The sequence below is a fragment of the Heterocephalus glaber genome, unplaced genomic scaffold (genome assembly GCF_053883595.1).
Source record: "Heterocephalus glaber isolate CG9 unplaced genomic scaffold, H.glaber_assembly_v1.0 deba00001504, whole genome shotgun sequence".
Lineage (NCBI taxonomy): Eukaryota > Metazoa > Chordata > Mammalia > Rodentia > Bathyergidae > Heterocephalus > Heterocephalus glaber.
In genome coordinates this window covers 15,619,644-15,639,612 of record NW_028258324.1, presented here as the reverse complement: position 1 = coordinate 15,639,612, position 19,969 = coordinate 15,619,644, and the positions used below count along the sequence as shown (strand labels likewise).

The following is a 19,969-nucleotide window of genomic DNA, read 5'->3' as shown; positions in this document are numbered from 1 at the left end:
TTTAAGATAGTAAAGTAGCCTGGAAAGTCTAAGCAAACAATACAGTAATTTGCCAAAATCCCAAACTAGCAAGATACTGGTTTTTAAAGGGTTCTGACATTTTGAGACAGCTTCATGACAATACTTACACATATACTGCATGTTCCCAACTGTGTAAATCCAACATTTATGGTAAATTAATTTCAGATAGGTGAAATTAAATTTAGCTATGTTAAGATCATTTAAATGAGTAGCATTTTATTTGACAGATATTATGTAAAAATGTAATTTTCTTGGTTCCACTGCTTCTTGGTTCCGCTGCCTGCCTCTCAAGCACAAGGTCTAGAGTTTGATCCTCGGTACCAAAAAAAAAAAAATGTAATTTTCTACTCTTTCAGAAAAGTGGTATTAAATTTACACATTAAAATAACTGCAATCTAATTATCTTGAAACTTGTTAGATGGGTTACTTTTACTGTGATTAAAAAATAAAAATATTAGTTTTATTTTTCATGCATCATTAAAATTGTTTGAATTTTGTATTGTGAATAATTTTTACTTCCTTGGTATACATTTTGACTGATTGAGCTGACTTAATAAGCACAGTTCAATATCTATCTGTCTTTCATTCTGGCACAGTAATGTTCACATTAATAATTTTGAGGTTGGAAATGGTGAATATTTCCAAAGACATCTTAACTTGGAAACTCTTTCTTACAGTCAGAACAGAAGTGGAAACAACTTGCTGAGCTTGCCATCAGTAAATGTCAGTTTGGCCTAGCCCAAGAGTGCCTGCACCATGCCCAAGATTATGGGGGTCTGCTGCTTTTGGCTACAGCCTCTGGAAATGCTACTATGGTGAACAAGCTAGCAGAGGGTGCAGAGAAAGATGGCAAAAATAATGTAGCCTTCATGAGCTACTTTTTACAGGGCAAGTAAGTATTACTCCAAAGTCTACAAGACCTTGGTGACCAGTAATTAAAAGCAGTTATTTGTAGTGGAAGTGGTGGCACATACTTGTAATCCCACCACTTAGGAGGTGGAGCAGGGAATCACTGAGTTCAAGGCTAGCCTAAACTATATAGCAAGACAATGTCTCAAAAAAAATAAAACAAAAAGTACATTGACTTTGAAGATGCCTTTTGGAGAGAAATGTGAAAAATGAATTCTGGAGAGAGCTGTTGGTGTGAATAGTATGACGATGGGAAGAGGATACTGCTACCTTGCTGGCACTCACTTTTATCACAAGGGTGTTGTATGACATTTGGTCTAAATCTGTGAGCTAAATGAGGTGTTCAGGGTGGGAGAAATAATAAACCCCTTTCTCAGCAGCCACCAGGTGATGGCTGAGGCATTTTATTGTCTGGCAGCAGCAGGCCATTGAGCTGCTCCAGTAGGTACCTGAGTGCCAGGTAAATATCCTGGTCTTTGAAATTTGCTAATCCCACCTTAACTCTTCTTCAAAGCCCATTTAGGTTCTTCTTAAACAGTTGTTAAAAGTAAGTTAAGTAGGTTGAAAGTGGTTACAAGGCTGTCTTATCCCTCACACCCCTGAAGTCCACTGATTTTTGTAACATCATGTAAGACAAGTAAATGGCTCAGTAAAAATGAGACATTTATGTGAGGGCAGTTGAGGAAGGTTTGACTTTGCAGCACTACATCTATGTATCTTTCAGGTATTATGTATCGTTGTGACAGCCTTTATTCTTGTAACAGTACCTCTCCTTTTCATCTCTAGGCTTGATGCTTGCTTAGAGCTCTTGATTAGAACAGGACGACTGCCAGAAGCAGCCTTCCTAGCCCGAACTTACTTACCCAGTCAAGTTTCAAGGTACACCTTTAATTGTAGGAGAGTGTTTCAAATGAAAACAGAGCACACTTCCTTAGTCTTTCTTTGGTTCCCTGTTTATAATAGGGTAGTCAAACTGTGGAGAGAGAATCTCTCAAAAGTCAATCAGAAAGCAGCGGAATCCCTTGCTGACCCTACAGAGTATGAAAACCTTTTCCCTGGATTAAAAGAAGCCTTTGTTGTTGAAGAATGGGTGAAGAAAACACATGCTGATCTGTGGCCAGCCAAGCAATACCCACTTGTCACGGTGCGTAGCCAGTTGCCTAGCTTCACTCAGTGTGACCGCAGGGTGGAATTACATTTGTGACTTCAGGGTTTTGAACTGTGCTAAATAACACTATTGTTGGGTTGAGCTAATACCTGGGATTTAGACCAAATTACCTGATTAGTTATGATTTCAAAATATTTTATTTCATCTTTTATTCTTTGATAGCCAAATGAAGAGAGAAATGTTATGGAGGAGGCAAAAGGCTTCCAACCCTCAAGATCTGTAGCTCAGCAGGTCAGTAAGGGTGCCATGTGATAATCTGGCTGAGACTTGATTTTTAAGTACTGTCCTATACTTCCCAATCCTGATCTTCCTTGCCTCAGTGGGAAAAATTTAAATTTCTGGACAAATTCTTTTGTCTTCACATCTATCTGTACTTGTGGCTGCAGGAACTTGATGGGAAACCTGCTTCCCCTACTCCAGTTATTGTGGCTTCCCAAACAGCCAACAAAGAAGAAAAGGTAAGTCAGGCATCACCCCCCCCCCACCCCAAACCAGTAAACACATGCAGGCCTTGCTGGCCTCTGATTTAAGTGATGTAATCAGTGGGAGAGTTTGATAGTTGGGGCACTGAAATGGGAAGATGCTCTTTGACCATTAAGCAAATTTTGGTTCTTACTTTGGATGGTGAACCAGCTAACTTTTGACACAGTACTATGTAACTTCATCACTCTCTTTTGTTTTCAGAGCTTACTGGAGCTAGAAGTAGATTTGGATAATTTGGAATTAGAAGATATTGACACAACAGATATCAATCTGGATGAAGATATGCTGGATGACTGAACACAGTTTTCCATTTACTTGAGTGAACAGATCATTATTATATATGGATATTGATCATTACCCTGTCCACAATGCTTGCAACAGAGAAAACTTAAATTTTTATATGGAAATACTGTGGACCAATGGGAGAATGGCCTCCTCACCTTAAGAGGAGTTTATGTGTAAATTACTGTTTTCCTCATTAACTAAAACAGACATGGGCTTTTCTTTTTTTTTATATACTGATATTACACCATCTCTCATAAAATCTTTTGAATCAATGATAGTTTACTTTGTGAATAGTAAAAACAGACTTCTAGTTTTAAGAAGGCTGAGCAAAAACTATACCTTACACAGGAATCAGCCTCACATCCTTTCCTTGTATAGTGTAACTACATCTACATTTTTCACTTATCTATTACAGTTCTGAGAAGTGGATGTCCATGCTGTAATTATTTAAACCCTTTTAATCTCCTCATATTATCCTCAGTCTATATAGCTTGGCTAGGCTCATCCAGAGTTTGTCTAGTAGCTACGCATTTCTAGATTGAAAACCTGAAACCTATTCTGATCTCAGAAAGCCAGGCTGCATCTACATTACCAATAAGTGATACCTATTTGATACCACAGAAAAGCATGGTACTTCTTTTATTCTTTTTTTTAACTTTGCACTTGTCTTAACACCATCAGAGAAATTCATAGTCAGGCATTCAAATATATTGTTATTTGCTTGCACCCCAGAAAAGTGAGTGGGGTAACAAGTTTTTCTTTGTATTTTTGTCAGAGGCACCATCTGCCATTTTAAAAGCAAAACTTTTTTATAGAAAACTATAAATCAGTACCTTTTAATTATGACATTTTAAAACTTAAACATTCACCTTAATATTAAGGAGACAAGTAGGCAGTTTTTATAAAATGATACATAACTTTAAAGTATTTTCAGGAAGCCGCAGAATGGCTAATGAGTGCTTCTTGATAAGTTTGAAGTGTTAATTCTATATATGCGCCCCTCTGTGCTTCTGTTTTTGCAAAGACCTGTTTAAATTAAAAAAAATTTTTTTTAAAGCAATAGGACATACTATTTATAAAGTTCTTAGTTTTAAGACATTAACATTTCTATAACAGGAAACAATCCCAATTAATATCATGTTTCCCCTGCTTATAAAGCAATAATTATACATGTACAGGAAAACATCCCAGAGTTAAGCAATATTACTTTCTAAACACCAAATTAGCTGTTCTCTTTTAAGACACTGTACCTCCTGCTAGACTAAAGTGAAAGCATTAGGTTCAAGAGAAATGTGGAGAATTAGCACATTCATTTTTCACTTCAGTGTCCAAAAGCATTTTGCTTTATCTGGCTTATCCCTGAAAATCAGGATTAGTACCATAGTTTCTCTTCTTAGGGTGGTCACTGGTCATTTTTATCTTTAGTAAACTTTGTGATAGGTAAAGTATTACCACAATATAAGCCAGTTCAACAAGAGTATGTCTATTCTGCACATTAGAGGAGACTGAATTACACAATGACCTCCTCTTCCTCTCCTAGAAATATTAACTCAGCATTTGCAGAAAATTTATGTAAGCCCATGGTTTGGAGCAGTGTGTAGTCCCAAATGATAACAAATGAGGCTTGGTATAGCACCTCTGCCTTCTCTTCTTGGCACCTACCTCCCACCCCCATGTTCTGTCACCACAGGAAACTGCTTTTAGGGACATCCTCCAGCCCTTTACCTTGTCTTGCTGATGATTTGACCACTTCACATGCAGCTTGGCCCTTCATGTACTCCACAAAGAACAAGGGCCTTCTGCCTGCACTGTCTGAACCTCTCTAGACTCCAGCATACTAGTCCCTACCCAGAGCATTGTCCAGGATGGGGAAATATGGGGGCTGTGATCATACTGATGTTTTCAAGACCACAAATGTTTCATATTCACAAATCTGTCTGGTTACTATTGAATATGACCCACCTCTGAATCTTTTAAACTCAGTTACCACCACAGATCAGCCAGTATGAAAAAAAAAAGACTATTTACCTTAATTAAATTTATTCCCTCAGCAGCCTGCTCTCTGGCCTCTTGAGCTGATGGGCCATCTGGATGGAGCATGTGATACAGCTGGACCAAGCTGGTGGCATCATCAGTTCTAAGAATGAAAGAGCTTACTATTACCAAGGAGTTTTCTTCACTGGCTTCACAGTCCTATTAAAATATGTGCCAACTTCAAGATACAGTACATTTTGGACCGCTCAGGCCAGGAGGTGAAATAGGACAATGACAAAAACAACGGAAAGGAGACTCAGCTTTAGTCCAAAAGAATTTCAGAATTCTGACTACTCACATCAAGTCTGTGAGGCAGGTACAGCAAGAATCACTATAGGAAGTACCCAATTTGTGCAAATGAATCTACTCCGAATACAGCAATATTTTTGGAAACAACATCACTTTTCACAGAAACAACCTGCCTAGTAGCAGCCTGTTTTCAAGCTAGCCCACTTTACCAGCATGAAATAATGTGATCTAACACAGAGGGCAGAAGAACTATAGCTTCATCTCACAGAAGCAGGAGGCTAGTGGTTAGGTTCTCAAAGTCACCTGCCTTTAGTGGGATCCGCTAACCAGTTTTCACCGAGACTGGATTAACACATAAACACCTCTGGAAGAGGATCCCCAAAATTCCAAGAAAAGACACATTACTTGCATAGTCACAGGGACAAAGTTAAAAAATTAGCATCCTGGTAAAGCAAACTTGAATTAGGCACATCGGACTAAAGAAAAGCCAAATTCTCATACATCAACAGTACATCTAACTTTAGTGTCAAACCTAACTTTGATGAAGTGTGAATGACAATTTAATTCTGGGTTTGTGCTTACCTATTTAGAAATGCATACATTCTAACAACATTAAAACTTCCTAGTCTTCCCCAAACCAATCAATCACTGTCTTCTCACACTGTGAACACTTTGCTACCATTTTCCAGCTGGAGGGAGAAGAATGCATAAAAACTGGGGAGGAAGGTGGTGAGGATACCCTAATTCAGTGCTACCCTCAACTATCACTCTTTGATCTCCCTCACTTTGACATTACCTGAACAGGAAGATAGAGAGTAGGGTGACAATGAGTGACACTGAATTCCTTAACCCATGATTACATTAGCGAAATACTCTAGGCTAATCCCAATTCCCACCTACCCTAAAGGCCACCATGTGGGAAAACTGAAAATCCAGAGATGCTTGTATTAGGCTTTTCAGAGGCAGAAAACAAAAATGATCATTACACATCTACTGTGTTTGTTATAATCTAAAATATAAAAATAACTCCCTTTAGAGCTTAGGCATGTGGCCCTATGAAAAACAAATAGTGAGACTTAAGTCTGAAAGAAGTCCACATATGGAATCCTGTCTCCATTCAGTAAAGATGGTGCTCTCTACCGTTCAGCTGGGGATCTGCAGTCAGCTCAATGTCCCATTCAGTAATACTGCAGGAAGGGTTAAGTTCTCAAACTTCCCTTCCAATATACAGTAACTGCTTCACATGCCAAGGAGTAATATCACATATTAGTATGCCCAATAACTTAACTTTCAAACATTTCTGTGTTGCACTACTTTTTTACAAAAATAATGTTTTAGTTCAGAATGATCTGATTACATTTGAAAAAATTTTAAAGTAGAAAACTCATTTATGGGAGATGCACTGTTTCTGCACATAAAGGCATATCACTTTTTAGAATCATCACCACTCCTACATATAGGGGATGGAGGTATATTTCTGCCTTCTGAACTGAATGACACAGTGCGTGCTGAAGAGAGCTGGCCTGGAAATCCTCACCATTAGGAATACTGTTTCTAGAATTGATGCGGTTTCCAAATGTGGGCTTAGAAAAACTGAAACCTTTCAATTCTATATGCTTTATCTTAATGCCGTTATCAAAAATGTTATTGCTATAAATGCTAACTATCTGAAAAACAGCATCAATAAAATTGCTTTATGCAGGGTTGTCACTAACCTTCAGTTTGTTAAAAAAAAAATGCATAGAGTCATTTACAGCTAAATGGGTGCACAGTGAGGCCATATTCTTAAGTGAAATAAATAGGACACACCTGTAAATACCAAATAGATTCTCTGGTGTGAGAAACTGAAAGTGAAAGGATCAAAATGTATAAAAGATAATGTGAAATAGGAAGAAAAGGTCCAGAGGGACAGGGGAAGAGGGAGGGGTAGGGAGAAGGAAAGAAATAAACACGAGAAAAGGAAAAAATGGAAAAGTCTGTAAATAGGGAGGGGTGGAGGGGTTGAAGGGAGGGCAGGGGAAGGGAGAAAAAAAATAACCAAGATATATCATGTAAAGGTACAAATTCCCAGTGATGAATGTCATCACATTGTATACCTAAAATGTACCAAATAAAACTAATGAATTTTTAAAAATTACAATACCTGTAAAACACAATAGAAAGAGATGCTTATATGAGTCTCAGCTAGAAACCTGGGAGCACATCAGCTTGATGCTAACACACAATCTTTGTTTCACGCAACTTTGAAAAAAACACTTTTTGATGCCTTCAAAATCTTGTGAAAACAAGGGCTCTCAAACACAAAAGTACTTTTGTAAGTTAAGTGACTTTTACTGAAAACCCCTAGAAACAGTTCCACCACCAAACAAGCACCCATCAAAGCTTACATGTACTTCTGTGCAGTTTCTATTTCATCCCCTTTTGAAAAGCTGGAAAGTTCACTGCTCTTAAGAGCACTGGTGAGTGAGCCCAGGACAAGTCAATATTCAGATTCTACTATACAGATCCAAAGCTGAATTTCAAAGTATCTAGATGCTATGGCTGTGTCTTGATGTCCCCCCAAAGATTCATGAGGTCACAGGTGGAGCTTTTCAGAGGTGGCTGGATCTAGAGTGTGTGATGCTGAGCTTAAGGATATGTGATTACTAAATCAGTCCACTGATTAGTTTGCCACAGTTCTGGATGTAGATAATGGGAAGGCCTACCCTGGGTGTGGGTGGCACCACCTAAAAGACAAGTAGCCTAGACAGACAAAAAGGACAGAAAGAAGGCAGGCCTGCTGCTGATTCTTCACTACTTAGCTGCCTTGCTGCCTTCTGGCCATCATCAACTGTTTCTCCTCTGTGATGCCCCTCTGCCATGCCACCCTGCCTTGGAGCCAGCCAACTACAGATTGTGAGCTACAATAAACTTTTCCTCCTTTAACTTTGGGTACTAGGAATTTTTGTCTCAACAAGAAAAGTAACTAAGACACTAACCCTGTTTGTGAATATAAAAGCAAAGCCTGAGAAAACTGATTATGCTAGGAGAAACCCAGACAAAATGACGCAAGTGAAAGCTTCAATTTATCACTGAAAAAAGACCATACCTTAAATACAAACTTACTGTTAAGGCAATAAGAATGATTCCCAAGATCATACTTACAAATCTCTCTGAATCTGGTCAATCAGCAAACCATCAATCTTTTTCTTATTTACAAAATACCAAGCCATTCCACCAAAGTGTCTTGTTGAACGTAAAAGGTCATACTTTCCATGTTTATTGATATCTTCATAGGTCTGGTGATGAACCTATCCGAATAAAATGCAACTCTTCAGAAACAGGAAAATACAAAGGGAGCAAGCAGCATTACTCTACTTACTTTTGACTAGTAGAAGAGCTGGCCCAGGAAAGTATGAGTGAAACTAGGTTTACTTACAGCTGCCTCCACTATAATGAGCCATTTAGTAAGCTGTAGACAACTCCTGGTACACCCCCACCTTAGGTGGGAAGGAAGGTTTATCTGAAAAGAATTTGTTGAGTTGACAGCAAATCTGTGTCTTCCCCACTGCAGGAGTGTGTGGCAGCCTGAAGCAAGTCACACCAAACCTTTATAGCCTTATCAATACCCAAACTTTCAACACCCAAACACAAGCAATGATTTCATATATATAGACCCCTGGAAATAAATTATCACACCTTCTGGTCACTAGGGAAAAAAGAAACCACTTTTTTCACTTCTCCTTTTTCCCATCAACTACCCCATCCCATCAGCTCACCCATGCCATTCTACTGACATTTCTTCAGTTCTCCTTCCAGACTCATCTTCCTAAATGAGGGCTCTGGTGAGGGTATTACTCTGCTCAAAAGGCTTTCAAAGACCTACTGACTAAAGTACTGATTCCTCAGCCTAGCATCAAGGTCTCCAGTGATGTGGCCCCATCTACCTTTCCAGCTTAGTCTGGAACCCTCTCCTATATACACATTGGATGGTCAAGCAGACCAGATCACTGGCCATGTCTCAAGCACACTTGGGTTATTTTCTGCCTGTTGCTCTTTATTGTTCTACCTGAAACACCTCTCTCTCTTCAGGCAACTCCCCCTGCCACAGTGTTCCTAGCTCTTCCAGAATACTTTGTAAGACTTCTACAAAGCCTTTCCTGAAAGTACTCTATAACCTTTTAGCACCTAACATTTTAGATATAAGGTGATAATTACTGCCTACCTATCTAGCATCCTTCCACACAATCATTATTGGACTGTAGCCTTTGACACAGCACATCCTATCCTTGTTTGTGATATTACCTTACTACCTGTGATAATACCTTACACATAAAAGGTACTAATGAATATGTACTTACTGAGGTATTTAAGACACACACACTGCACTTTGACAAACTATAGTAGTAACTTTGTTCTAGTATGGTAAATTAAGAGAACAGGCTTTACCATTGTTTGGTCCAAACCCTACCACTTACTAGCAATGCACCTGTCAGTAAGCTACTTAATTCCCCAAGCTTAAATTTCCTCATCCTTAAAGGTTGTTGTGAGGATAAAATATGTGTCTCGTACACATCTGTATTCAATAAACTTTCAGGTATTTTCCTTCCCTTCTGCCTATATTGGTGGTGGTGAACCTATGGCATGAATGCCACAGCAGGCTATTTGCTATCATCGAAAGCTTTAAAAGGTCTGCCATCACTACTCTATACCAAAGTTTATAACCAAACTCAGTGTGCTACATTAAAAATCTTGCTCATAACTGTACTTTAACCTGTATTTCGGAAACTGTAAAATATACTTACCTTGATGTACTCAGTAGAATCTGGCTCAAACTGGGCAACACAAAGATTAAGGACATCAGCATGCCGGTCCTGGCTGTACATGGTCTAAAACCACACAGCAGAAATGGAATTAGATGAAAAGAACACAAAGTTTAGCTCCTGCCCTGACACTGTAACAGGGCTGCCTACCCACACACAGGGCACATGTGCGCCCATCAAGAGGCATACAGAAACAACATGGACTTTGCAATGGTTACACATGAATCCAAATCCCACCTAAGACAATTACAAGAAAAGAAACTCTAAGTCATGTAACCATTAGAAATACTTATCTGTATTTACCAAGGCAAAACACCAGGCAGCACCATACCCAAATGGTTCAACAAATAAATCACCATCACTGAGTCTAGAATATAAAACACAATTCACCTGACCTTAAGGTTTTCTTCCTTGAAAATTATTGGTGGTAAAACCCTACGACCTTCTTTGGGGAAATAAACTTGTATCACCCGGTCCCGTTCTTCCCAAGAAGCTTTGCGTAGTGTGCCACTTGGTTCTCTTACAACAATAAAACGCTCCTGAAAAACATAGTCAAGGATGAGTTGTGAAGACTTATGTTAATTTCTGCATTTCACTAAGTCCATTACAGAGGTCTCCAAACTCAGTTGCCAAACTTTTTGGCGCCAGAGACCAGTTTTGTGGAAGACAATTTTTCCATGCAATGAGGAGGTGGAGATGGTTTTGGGCTGAGTCTAGTGCATTACATTTATCATGCATTTTATTTCTATTATTATTAGATGAGATTCTCATAAGGAGCAGCAACCTAATGTCTTCTCTACATGTACGGTTCACAGTAGGGTTTGTGCTCCTATGAGAATTTAATGTTGCCACTAGTCTGACAGAGGCAGAGCCCAGGCAGTAAACACAAGTGATGGGGAACGGCTGTAAACATAAATGAAGTTTCTCTCACTTATCTACCACTCACCTCCTACTGTGTAGCCTGGCTAAGAGGTCATAGACCTGTACCAGTTGGTGGCTGAGGATTGGGGATCCCTGCTTAAAATAACAACTTGCAATCTGCAATATACAATGCAACTGGGAAACAAAATGCAATGATGTGTATGGGAGTTCAATGATAATTGTAAACCTTAAAAGACTTGGCAAGGTTTAATACTTCACTTCATTCACTATCATCCCTCTGATCATCAGAAACCTAAAATTTAGTGAGCACCAACTATGGTATTAATGTGGGTTTAATACATAAAATGATCAAACTAAAACTGATCTGAGATTCATCTGAATCCATTTTAGAAAACAGAAGATGGCTGTTTCAAGTTATTTCATTTCCCTAACCCATAGTCTCACTTAAACAGATCTTACCACTTTATGACCTACATTTTTCAGGATAACAGGAACACACTCAAGAATGTGCAGTCTTAATTCTGCACCTCTGTGATTTCTCATATTGACACTGGACATAAATCTATCAGACTGGCTGGTCCGGTCAGAGACCTCTGATCTCTTCACTCTTCCAAATGCCAAATCCCAGGCCACTGAAACACTTCTTCCTCTGAATTTAAACCAATATTTGTACCATTCATATGGCAATTTATTATGTGCAAGATTCTTAACATTTCTCACATGTTGTTATACAAGTGAAAAGGGGAAGGAAATGTGGATAATTCTTTTTAACACCTAGAGTTAGAAAGACATACACAGAACTTTGCACACTGCTGATAATTGATACACCCCTGATTAATTTATAAATTAAACAAATAGTATGTTCTACTTCAGAATTGTAAGAGTTCTGAGGAGAAAATAACTCAGCAACCACTGCAAACACACACACAAAAAAGATATAAAAATTCTTCCTCAAAAAGATTTTGGTGATTTGAGAAACCAGAATTCTAAGTTTCTTTCTCTTTCAAGCTACCAAAATGCTCCTATAATCGGCCTTTATAGCATCACAAATACAAAATAAAGCACAAAAATTAACTAAAATTCTACTTAAAGAAAACTTTCTAATTAAAATGAAAACTCTGTGATCCTTGTTCATGCCAGGTGTGCAGAGGACTGGTACAGGAATAGGCATAACTAAATTCATGTTTTCTAACTATAATCATATACGATTAGAGTGGTTAATATGGGGGTCACCCTTCTCCCACTCAGTATTCTGTAGTATTCTAATGCATTTTGTTGGCTGAACTTTAAATTACTCTTTTTATTCTTTATTTGTAAGGCTCATACATAAAACTGAAACATTCTTTAAATGCCAAAGTGTTCTTTAAAATTGGCAATCGGGGGCTGGGGATTTAGGTCAGTGGTTCCACCGCCTGCCTTGCAAGTGCAAGGTCCCGGGTTCGATCCCCAGTACCAAAAAAAAAAGGCAATCAAATCACTCTTACTGAAAATTCTGTAAAGTGAAAATCCACTAGGATGTCTGAATTTCTTGGCACCATCAAGGAATATACAGGATTAAACACCATCTTCTCAAAATATTTCAGCAAAGGAACCACTACAACTTAGGTAACAAGAATTTCCTCCTCCTGCTACCTTGTAGATTTTTGTCTATTTATGATTTGGGGAGTGGATTTCTGACTGGATATGCCTTGTTCTCTCTAAGCACATCTGTCTCCTTACAGCCAATCTAAAATACCCTGAGTTCACAATCTGTAGGGAAACGGTAATATCAAGATGTGAGGCTGGTATGCATCTCTCATCCTCCTTATACCGTATCTTCCAGAAGGATCTCGTGCAATCACAGGAATTCTGGTTTAGCAGCATCACACACAGCCAGGTCTTTCTGACCCCACTACAAAATCCCTCAGACTCATCTCCACATGAATTTCAAACACAGATCATTTTGCATTTAGACATATACTCACCCGGTGTGGTATGGCATATGATATATCAGTAAACACATATTTGGCTGTTTCTGTCCCTTCCAAAATCTTATCTTCTGCTAACACATCATTTATTGGTGCTCGTTCTTCCAGAACTGGTGGCATTTTTAATCGAACTTTAGCTGCTTCAACTGCCTTTCTGGTAGCCTAATAAAATAAAATATTTCTTAAACAAAGTCACAAGCTTATAGACCAAAAGAATCATTTGATAAAAACAGACATTCATCAAAAATGTCTTAAAGACTGCAAGGAAAAGAAGTTATAGCTAACAATCAGTGAGTGAGAAGCCAAACTTGGACTCGTGGGTCCCAGCCTTTGCCCGTGGTATGGCTGAGAACACCAGCTACAGGCTTAATCATTATCAAAACAACACTGGAGGGCCAGAGATTTAGTTCAGTGGCACCATGCCTGCCTTGCAAATGCAAGGTCCTGAGTTCGATTCCTGGTACCAAAAAAACCCCCCAAAAAACCTCTGGAATGCTGGGAGACAGTGTGAGACTACAAAATCTGCTTGAAATAAAGAATTGTATTTACTGGTTGGTTACTATGTGCTAGATATTGTTCAAATACTCTGAACAAACATATTTGCTCACTTAATACCCCTACCAACTTTATGAGGTAGGTGCCACTGTAATCTCCATTTCATGAAAGAGAAAACAGAAGCACACAGGTGTAAGAAAGTTGCTATGAAGCTGCAGCACTAGGATTTGAACCTCAGCAACCCAAATTCAGAGCCCACGCTCTTAACTACTGGCCACACTGACCCAAACCACATTACTACCAATGGCTACCTCTGATTGAAAAGGGAACTTTCATGCTTCACATGATATACTTGGCTACTTGATTTTTTCGCTATGACTATAAATTACTCTTGAATTAGAAAGACTGTTAATGTTTCACATATTCATACATCAAAGTGTAGACCACAAAAGACTCAGTACCCATGGCTCCAGGAAGTACTGGTGCCTGGAATAGGAAGCTGTTCAACATGATTTCATACTTTCACTAAAGTTTCAGCCCCCAAGGTAGCTCACAGTGGTGTTTCCATAGGAAAGAAGTTGGAACAGGCAAGAAAAAGGAAGGATGCTCAGGTAATTTGAGACCAGAGAGGAGCCTCTACTTTGAACATCCAGGCCAGGCTCATATACCCCAGTCAACTCAGTTCTGGTCATGCTCCTGGTCCCTAACTGCCTGCCTACTCACATTTCATTTCTCAGTTCTGTGCCATTAGTCTACCTCATAGGTGCCTGTAGAAGAAAGCTATAAGCATCTGCAGCAGCCTCTGCAAATCTTGTTTAAGCCTTTAATGAAAGATATTCTACCAATATTCCTGTGTTTATATACCTCTTCCAACTGTGCCTGAGTCATTAGCTTATAGGTTGGTGGCTTCAGCTCTTGTACAGCTGGCTTAAAAATCTTCTCCAAGTTCAATCCTGTCATCTTGATAAGGATGCTTTGGACTTCTTTATCTATAAATGTAGGTTTCTTCATCTCTGAGGTACCAGATTCTGCTAAAATAGATTTTAGTAAATAAGAAGCTAGCAAAAATGACAAGCCAACAAGACCTCTAAATAGAAAAGTAAGTTATCAGTTAAAACCATAAGTACAATGTCTACTTCAAACTGCATAATGCTAACACCTATGAGATTCATTCATTCAACTTCATTTAAAATTTACTGAACAAGCCAGGCATGGTGGTGCATGTCTGCTACCCAGTACTCTGGAGGCTGAGGCAGGAAGACTGCCATGAGTTCAAAGCCAGTCTGACCTACATAGCAAGGACTGTTTCAAAAAAATAATAATAAATAAATAATTAAATAAACAAAATATTTGAACATTCACTATGAGGACAGTCTCTGCCAAAAAGACAGTCTACTATTGGAAGCAACAGAAAAAACTAATGTAATAGTAATGACTGTTACCATTTACAGACTTGTCTCCTATTTTGTAGAGTTTGTTTTGTTTCTGTTTGTTTTGGGGGGACTGGCTGGTTGGTTCTACAGTGTGGGGTATGGAACCCTGGGCCTGTGCACAATAGGCAAGTGCTCTACTACTGAGCTACACCCTAAGCCCTCAAATTTAAGTCAGTATAACACACATTTTCAGGAATGCATATAATAAACTACAAAACAGGTATTGATACCCTAATTCTGTAAATGAGGATGCTAATGCTGACTCAAAGACAACCAGCTATTAAGGGACAGAGCTATGTTTAACAAGGTTTGTGTGGTTCTAAAGCCTCAATCACTTCCAATCTTATTTCAGTTCTGCCTCATACAATCTGCCTATTCCTTTAAATCATTTCTACCTCCACTTCCATTACGAAAAAAGAAAAAAAACAAACACATTTGCTTCCAGTCACCTCTTCCCTTGCTTGTCCTGTAAATATTGGTGTCTTACCGGATTCCAAACTATGTCCTTTTCTCTCTTTTCATGTTGTCACTGGATGATCCCTTTGCCTTCTATGACTTTAATTACCTGATATGCTGGAGACTGAAATCTGAACCTCCAGCTCAGACTATCTTTCACCCAATTAATGAACATCTCACTGTACTTCATTCAGTATGGCCAAATCAGAACTCATCAACTTTCTCTTGTCTCAAATCTCTTTCCTATTGTTCCCTATTTCAGCACCATCTACTAGGTCATGCAGGCCAGAAACCTTATAGTCATTCCTGACTTAACCTTACCCACCATGTCCAGCCAAGAGCAGGAGTAAAAATGACAATAGTGACAACCCTCAACATTTATTAGATATTTTCTACATGCCAGGACTTACTAAGCTAAGTACATACTGAGTACATTTCATGCTCACAACAACCCTATCAAGCAAATACTACCATGAGCCCCATATTACAAAAAGAAAAGGACAACACAGAACACACAACCTCCTATATCCCTCTAATCTTTGTAATCCTCCCTTTCCTACTGCCACTTCTCTAATCAAGACCACTCTTGCCTAGCTTCATTGCCTCCTTTCTGACCCCACTACAAAACATTCTCCACATAGATTACTTAAGAGTAATCTCTTTAAAAATGTAAACAAGATGATACCATGTTTAGAAGTCACCAATGACTTCCAACATCATTTAGAAAAATACTAAGGTGGTCTGCTTGCTTCACTGTGTTCCCCCACTAAATGATGTGGTCTCTAAATACCAGAACCCTGTCTCATCTCTGGCACCCAGGGTCTCTTAAGAGTGTCCAGCACATTGTAGGTGCTCAGGACTACTCTCTCCCCAATCTCATCTACTCACCCAACTTTAGTTACTATTTTTACTCTGATTTCCTCAATTTATATTTAACTGTATATGGAATACTACGCTCTTAAAGGCATTTAAATTTAGTATGTCTAAAACGGGTTTAATTCTGCCTCCCTTCCCATCTCCGCACTTCATCTACTCTGGCATCACCCCCACCCCCCACCCCACTGTTCCTACAATTTTCTCCAGTTTGGTACAAATGGGACTAGCCTCCATTCAACTGCTCAAGCCAGAGACTTGGGAAACAGGCCTTCATAATCATGCCTTATCAATCCTACCCCCAAAATAACTGTGTTCAGTCTTTTCCCGGACTCTTGCATATGTTATCCCCTCTACTCGGAATGACTCTTGTGTTCTCCTTTAGCCTAGTTAAGCCAGGGGTCAGCTTTGGTCTTGTCTTTCAGGAAGCCCCTCCCGCCCTTCCACCCTTCCTCTCATATGTGCGTCCCCCAACACTGCCAGAGTACCAATTAACTGCTGGTTCCCCTTGGGCTTCGCATTCCCTCAGAGGAGGATCCTTTTCAGCCTTAGCACACTGTACCCCCTAAGCTTAGCCCAGCGCTTTCCAAGGAACGGAGCTTAGAACCTGAGCGAACGCTTAAACGAGGGCGACGACACACTCTGCAGGTACAGACTGAAGCTGACTGGTTTTAGACTGCACAGAGGGGAGAGCAAGAGGGGCCGCCACGTGGTTTTCGCTAGCTAAAAAGAGCTTCTAGGCCTTCAAGGAGAACGACGCAGCGGCTGTCGGACAAGTCACTTACCGGTCCTGGAGCTGAGCCGACGGCGTGGCAGCCCTACAGCGAGGGGCAGAGGCAGCAGCTGGAACAGAGTATCCGGATGAAGCTGGGTTCGGGTCCAGATACAGACTGGCTCCATGCCTCGAGAACCTATCAAGAACCTCCACAGCAACTTCGGAGCTTTGAGGGCCGCCATGACCATTTGAGGCCGCTTGCGCCGGAAATGGACGTGATCAACCTCCGGTTCATGCTCAGTTTGTGTGGCATTCTGGGATATGTAGTCTGGTGAAGCGGAGAGCACCGGAAGCCTTCTAAACTCCGCCCTCCCTCTCCTTTTGAGGTTTTAAGTTTTTTTACTTTTGAGACAGGGTGTCCCAAAGTCGCTAAATTTCCCAGGCTGGGCTTAAACTTGTGATCCTCCTGCCTCAACTTCTCAGAGTCCTGGAACTGCAGGGTGCGCCAGCATGGACGGCCCCTTTTGTCCTTAGAGATTTTTTTCTAAACTGCTTATTCACGTGCAGCAGGTGTTTGTATTTCTGTGTGCACAGACTCAAAGTTCAGACCATTTCTTCCATCCCCAGGTTTAAATCCAGCTGCCTGTTGAACTTCTTCAAACTTTTACATACACACACACACGCACGCACGCACGCACGCACGCACGCACGCACGCCCCCGCTCCCCAGCCTAACTCCTGAGCCCACTGAGTGGCAGCCCCACAGCGAGGGGCAGAGGCGGGAGCTGGAACAGAGCACCTGGCGGAAGCCGAGTTACCAGATGATGGGTTCCATGTAAATTCTTTCCAGATTTTCGTGTCCTAAACAAAGAATTGGACAAACACAAAGAAAAGGTAGCAGGGATGTACATTTATTGAAGGTGGGGGGAAAAAAGTGTGCTCTGCAGAGAGTGGGCTGGTGAACAGACTCACGACGACGGCGAGGATAAGGGAAAGGGGTCTTCTGTGTCTGGAATTCCTGGGTTGGCTTCTCCCTCTTGCAAATATGACAATGGGACAGTTGTCCTATCAACAACTCAGTTGGCCTGCCACCAGGTTTAAACAGTCCTAACAAGGGCTCACTTGGCTTCACGTCAGATATAAATGAAAAATTGAAAAATAGCATTTTTCTGATTGGTTCTGTATACAGTGCTCAGGAACTGCAGTCTCCTGTATCCTCTGTTCTTCTAATGTGTCCTGGGTCTGCATGACTTTGACAGATTCCACCCGGTTGTTTGACTGGTTTTGTTCCATCCCTAATCTCCTACTTCACCAAGACTATCTAGTTGCAATACTGGTAACATTCATCAGATCGAATCTGCAGGGAGATCACCAGCTCTGTGGAACAGGAACAGTTTCCAGTTGTTTGTAATTCAAACACTTATTCAACTATCTGTGGTTTAACAGTAAAATTTTGTTTTCCTAAAAAGACTAGGATTTTGCCATGAACTTTTAGAATTCAATATAGGGGTTGGGTGTAGAAGTCAAGGGAAGGGATGGAGAAAGGAAGGACAAAGTTTACTGGAGAAAGGTGACAGTTTGGACAATCCAAGAACCCCTATGGTCTCCAGCAACATGCTTGCAAGTCTGTGTAGTCCTCAATACCTTATCCTTGAAGCCTTTCTAAGGCTCACACCTGTACCATTTTTGTGCTCCCCCAGAGTTTTTTCCCCTGCCCTGTTCAGAGTTCAAGCCCCCAACATGTTCCCACAGAGACACAAATCCATGGCCAAAGCTCTGTTGTGACCTAAGAAGGGACTATTAGCAAAGGGAAGAGTAAAGCTGCAGCAGTGAGAAAGGAGAAGTGATGAGGTGAGGTCCCTGATGAAGTCTCAGGGCATGAAGATCCTAAGTGGAGACATTGGCAGTTGCCAGGAAGGGGCCATTTTAATATGGCTACAGTGCAGATAAGCTATGGAGAGAGAATCAGAGGGCCTTCTTGACTCTCTGCCCCTTTTTCTGAGCAATGAGAAGCACAGTCATTGAGTAAGAAAGAGTAGGCTTGTTGGAACTAAAGGACTGAGAGGTTGATCTATCTGCTGGGGGATGAGCATGTGACTGAGAGCATGTGACTGAGATGCAGCCTGCCATGTGGTAGGACAGTTGGTAGCAGTGCATAAGGGAAGCCAGGATCTGGAAGCCAAGAAACTCTAGAGGGAGAGAGAAGACATTTGAAGACATGTCTGGGAGCCTGTGCAAGGCTATCCCTGATCAGTGAACAGTGGTAGAATGGTGAAAGATGTAACTAAGCCCAGAACCCTTGCCTCTCATTCAGAGCATACCACCTCCTCATTAGGCCTGTTGGTCTCCATAGCAAAAAAAAATGCATAAAGAGCAGGTACCAACATTCACATCTTTTATATGCTTAACTTGAGGCTTTTAACAGTTTTACCCAAGACCATATAATTTATTTAATGCAGAGCTAAGGATAAACTCTGGGGTCCCTGGCAACTGTTACAGTTGAAAAGCTGTTTTGCAGCCCAGAGGAAGGAGCTTCTGGGCCACCGTTCAACTGCTCCCAGCCCAGAGGAAGGGGCTTCCAGGCTGCCATTCCACCACTCCCAGCCCAGACAGAGGGGATTCTGGGCCAAGGTTCCACCGCTCCCAGTGCAGAAGAAGGGGCTTCTGGGCCTCCCTTCCACCACAGCCAGCCCAGAGGTAAGGGCTTTCAGGCTGCTGTTCCACTGCTCCCAGCTCATAGGAGGTGAGCCTCACAGGAGTCAACAGCACCCCCCCCATGAGAAGACACATTAACAAGTCTCAAAAATAGACTTCCAGATCACCTACAGCAACCTCAAAGGGAAATGAGATGGAACACTCTGATACTCAACCACCTGGACTCCCTGAACTGGCAACAAAAGAGGATCTGGAAAAAATGAAATCAGAAATAATTTCTCAGATAATGGCAGAGATTGTGCCCATAGTGCAAGACAAGAAGTGTCTTCTAGAGAAGACACAGATCAAAAAAATAGAGGAGCTGAGGAACACAATGGAATCCCAACACAGGAAACAAATGGAATCCATAAAACAGATACAAATAGATTTCCAGGAGATTAAAAACTGCATTGAAAGTCTATGCAGCAGAATGAGCCAAAGTGAGGACAGAATTTCATATATAGAAGATAAGATTGCAATTAGTGACCAGGAAAAGAAAAATTC

General features: G+C 40.6%; 2 protein-coding genes across 3 annotated transcripts in view; one reads left to right on the top strand and one right to left on the bottom strand.

The window, feature by feature from the left end:
• Copb2 (coat protein complex I subunit beta 2) overlaps positions 1–3,138 on the top strand; it is a 28,327-nt gene extending 25,189 nt beyond the window's left edge. Inside the window, exons 17-22 of the mRNA XM_004834337.4 lie at positions 699–913; positions 1,717–1,809; positions 1,894–2,074; positions 2,261–2,329; positions 2,485–2,556; positions 2,783–3,138. Of these exons, the coding sequence (XP_004834394.1) occupies positions 699–913; positions 1,717–1,809; positions 1,894–2,074; positions 2,261–2,329; positions 2,485–2,556; positions 2,783–2,878 (726 nt within the window). The 3' untranslated portion in view covers positions 2,879–3,138. The remainder of the gene's footprint in view (positions 1–698; positions 914–1,716; positions 1,810–1,893; positions 2,075–2,260; positions 2,330–2,484; positions 2,557–2,782) is intronic.
• A 336-nt stretch (positions 3,139–3,474) lies between these two features.
• Mrps22 (mitochondrial ribosomal protein S22) lies at positions 3,475–17,057 on the bottom strand. Of its 2 annotated transcripts, none has more exons than XM_021250007.2 (8): positions 16,843–17,057; positions 14,160–14,323; positions 12,798–12,962; positions 10,347–10,490; positions 9,934–10,017; positions 8,294–8,439; positions 4,895–5,003; positions 3,475–3,892 (listed from the first exon to the last, which is right to left on the bottom strand). In XM_021250007.2, the coding sequence occupies exons 1-8, from the start codon at positions 17,018–17,020 to the stop codon at positions 3,797–3,799; spliced, it is 1,086 nt and encodes a 361-aa protein (XP_021105666.1). In that variant the 5' UTR covers positions 17,021–17,057; the 3' UTR covers positions 3,475–3,796. The 2 variants fall into 2 exon arrangements, with proteins under 2 accessions (XP_021105666.1, XP_004834390.1); XM_004834333.4 differs by having other exon boundaries at positions 14,160–14,326; positions 16,843–17,056.
• Between the last annotated feature and the right edge of the window lie 2,912 nt (positions 17,058–19,969).